Raw genomic sequence first — 3,866 nt, 5'->3', positions numbered from 1 at the left:
GTTGGCGTGATGCCGAATCCGAGCACGGTGGTGGCATCGTCCCCTTCAAGGATGACGGTCGGGTGGTGGGTCCTTGTGGCGGCGCCGGTGGCGGCGGATCTTGGGATCCCGCTCCCGGGGACGTCGCAGGACGCGGCGGCCCGTGCACGAGAGATGAAGTGAACAGATCTGAGTGAAAACTTGTTTTTGACTACTACAAAGGTCGGCGGTGGCGGCGCTGTCTGTGTCGTTCCCTTCTTGAAGGCATCACCGTGGAAAAGTTCAAGGTCACTCTCTGCTACCTCCGGAGGAAACCCTAAATCAGTTGATCGGATGATGGCGGCGCTCTGGTGTCGTTTCCTCCTTGGGGGCGTCATTCATGGAGGTACACATGGGCTCAGGGAACAGAGGACGGTTTCTTTGGTGGAGTGGTACTTCATCTTATACATGGATGGCGCGGATCTTGGCGGCGTGGCGCTGTGGAGATTCGGAGTCCGATGCGCGGAGATGAACTCGCGCATGGAGGTGGTGCTATCTGGCGTCGTGGTGGCGTCGACGGCAGTTAGACCGGACAAGGTTGATGCAGTAGTACAGCACTGAAGATGGATTGGTGGCAGGTGGCTGCGGCGGCCTCATACCCGACAGGCGTCCTGGTTGAGGAGTGTGCCGGACTGGTAGGTGCCACATACCCGACAGGCGTCCTGGTTGGGACCTCAAGTCTTAGATGTTTAGGTTTGGCTGCGTTGTCTGTTTGGTATTAGGCCCAGACTATCTGCGCCCCTTCATCAATTGGATAGGTGTAGCGACAGTTGTTGCTTATACGGTGGCTTTAGTCTTGTTGTTGTATGGCTTTGTAAGGTCTTGTAAGAATAATTAATAAAGTGACTGTATGCATCGCCCAAATGCAGAGGCCGGGGGTCATCCTCCTTTTCTAAAAAAAACACCAACCAGCTAAGTACTTCCCAAATCCCAAGAGTAACAAGCAACATAATAAACTTAAGAGGGTTTCACGTTTGGCTTGGTGGAGTCATAACTTCTGGGCAAGTCTGTAGCTCTGGAACCTGGTTGGGGTCCCACTCGGAGTCTCTTCGGGAGTTCCGGACTGAACCTCCACATGAGTCTGAAACTTGTCAGGAGCTCCAACCGGAGACTTCGGCTGTGACCTTCAGGTCGGCAATCAGAACGTGACTTATTTTTCATCTCACTTAGCTTTCTCTTAGGGTTTTTCTTCAGCAAGGTTGTGGATATATAAGATCTTTAAAGATATAGTATGATCTTAGATATTGACTCCACACTTTAGCTCATCACAAAAACCCCTTTAAATAGCTCGGCTTCTCTACCACTCAATCATAATGAAGATTAATTGCGATATTTAAAACTAGCTGACCACTGTTCTGCTTTTCTGCCTGGGGGTCCCGGGCCTCCTTTTAATACTAGCTGATATTCATTGGACTAATTCTTGAACATACACCTGGGACATGTCATTACTCATTAGTCCCTTAATCACGTGTTATTTACACCAAACCTCACTTAGGCTGAGAGATGTCCTTCCAGAGGCTTGCTCCAAGTTGCCTTCCGACAATGTGGACAACACACCGTTGTCTGTGGTGTGGTATTGGCTTGGTAGATCTTTTCCTGTCGTCCCTGGCTCACCTCTCTACAATTTGGCGCCCATCCCTCGGGATGTCGGCTTCCACGGGGTGGTTCGGTTGGCTACGATCGCTAACCTCTCCCTCCTTTTCAGTTTTCTCTTTCTTTGTGTACTGACTTTAACTTGGGCTTCTGCCCTGTGTAATCTTTCTGCCTTGTGTGCTCCCCCTGTATGGACCTTATTGGTTGTGTATGTGAGTTAATGGAAATATTTTATGTGGGCCAATGCCCCCTATTGACCTTTAACCCCAAAAAACAATTTTATTTGTTTTCATTTCAGGTGCTGAACTACTACACCTTCAATAGTCCGGTTGTTTTCCACGTCTCCATGGGCAAAAGGATTAAGGATTCCCTTGAAATGATAGATGAATTGGTTGTGGAGATGAATAATTTCCACTTCCTACAACATGCTGAGGTGCCAACCCTTGTTCATCCGCAAACACACTCTCATGTCGATGAATTGAAAATTGTCGGTAGACAAGATGAGAAGGAACAGGTGGTGAAGATATTGCTTGGCCACGCCCACAATGATGGAAATAATAATAATGTGATGGTGCTACCAATAGTTGGTATGGGGGGAATTGGTAAGACCACCCTTGCTCAACTTGTGCACAATGATCAGAGAGTGATGCACCATTTTGAGTTGGTCATATGGGTTTGTGTCTCTGACAAGTTCATCATCGAAGAAATAATACGGTCTATAATACAAGTGGCATCGAAGGAGAAATCTAAATTTACCAATATAGAGGCACTGCGGAAGGAACTTACTGAAGTGTTGGGTAATAAAAGGTACCTCCTAGTGTTGGATGATGTTTGGAACGAGGACAGACAAAAGTGGGATGATATGATATCATTGGTATGCTCACATGCTGGCTCGGGTAGTGCTATAATTGTGACAAGCCGCAGCAATCAAGTTGCTTCTATCACGGGCACACTTCCTCCACATCACATATCACTTCTAGATGAAGATCAATCATGGGAGCTTTTTCATAGAAACACATTTGGAAGGGGAGTGGAAAAGCAAGAGGAATTGATTTTAGTGGCTAAGAATATTGTGAACAAGTGTAAGGGATTACCTCTTGCTATCAAGACCATAGCAGCTTTACTTCATTCAAAGCATCACAGTCAATGGTTTTCTGTTCTGGATAGTGATGTCTGGAAGGATGATATCCTCACAACTACCGGAATTGTACCTGCATTACAGCTGAGCTATGATCACTTGTCATCGGAAGAAAAAATATGTTTTTCTTTATGTGCTATTTTCCCCAAGGATAGCTTGATGGATAAAGACATGTTAATTCATTTGTGGATGGCAAATGAATTTATTGCGTCAGAAACAAGAGGCCAACAAATTTTTGATGTGCTAGTTTGGAGATGTTTCCTCCAAGATTTGAATATTCAAAAGACTTTGCTCTCTAGTTTTGATGAGTTCATCCACAGACCAACCACTTGCAAGATGCATGATCTCATGCATGATCTTGCTGACTTGGTAAGCGGAAAGGCTTGCATAGCTTGGCAAGTATATGTGTTGGTAATGATGATATAGACAACGGGGAATCCTTTATTTCTCCACCACCCTTCTTTCCTAAATTGGAAACCATGATAGTTGCCGACATGCCCAAGCTACAGAGATGGCACCAGGAAGAGGCAGGACATGTAGCAGTCGTATCGTTCCCTCGGCTCAAGAAGCTAAACATTTCTGCGTGCCCAATGCTAGCAAGCATGCCCAAGATGCTCCCATTGCTTGAAGATCTACTAGTGATAGATGCAAGACACATCCCCCTTTACCATCTGATGGGTCTGTCTGTGCAGTTTAATCTTGAATGCAAAGCCAACATCTCAGTGGAACCTAGAGTTGGCTGGCTGCCTATTGGTGACTTTCATTTGTTGAGGCTTGGTGATTCTTATATGAGACTGAGGCTCAAGGGTTTGATGGACAATGTAGGGCGTTTTGAAGAGGAATTGTACAGAATGCCTTGCAGATTTATTAAAGATCTGGATATAACAGATTGCGGCTGTCTTTTTTCACCTGAACCATCCCAAATACAACAAAATATATGGAATCATTTTGGTTTTGTTGAAAGTATGCGAATTACAGCCTGCAATAATATAGTGCAATGGCCAGTAGTTGAAATCAGAAACTTGAACCTTCTTCGACTTCTACACTTATCTTTTTGTTCCAACTTAACTGGTTCACTTCCATCAACAATATCCGATGATGAAAATGTCATACCTCC

At 45.5% G+C, this 3,866-nt stretch overlaps 1 protein-coding gene across 1 annotated transcript in view; it reads left to right on the top strand.

Annotated features, from left to right (window-relative positions):
• The window catches only part of LOC119337657 (putative disease resistance protein RGA3), a 5,005-nt gene extending 1,700 nt beyond the window's left edge, over positions 1-3,305 (top strand). Inside the window, exon 2 of the mRNA XM_037609822.1 lies at positions 1,910-3,305. Within this exon, the coding sequence (XP_037465719.1) occupies positions 1,910-3,175 (1,266 nt within the window). The 3' untranslated portion in view covers positions 3,176-3,305. The remainder of the gene's footprint in view (positions 1-1,909) is intronic.
• The last annotated feature ends 561 nt before the right edge of the window (positions 3,306-3,866 follow it).

Source organism: Triticum dicoccoides, chromosome 7B (genome assembly GCF_002162155.2).
Source record: "Triticum dicoccoides isolate Atlit2015 ecotype Zavitan chromosome 7B, WEW_v2.0, whole genome shotgun sequence".
Classification (NCBI taxonomy): Eukaryota; Viridiplantae; Streptophyta; class Magnoliopsida; order Poales; family Poaceae; genus Triticum; species Triticum dicoccoides.
Note: the sequence above shows the minus strand (reverse complement) of the source record. Positions and strands in the feature narration are given on the sequence as shown.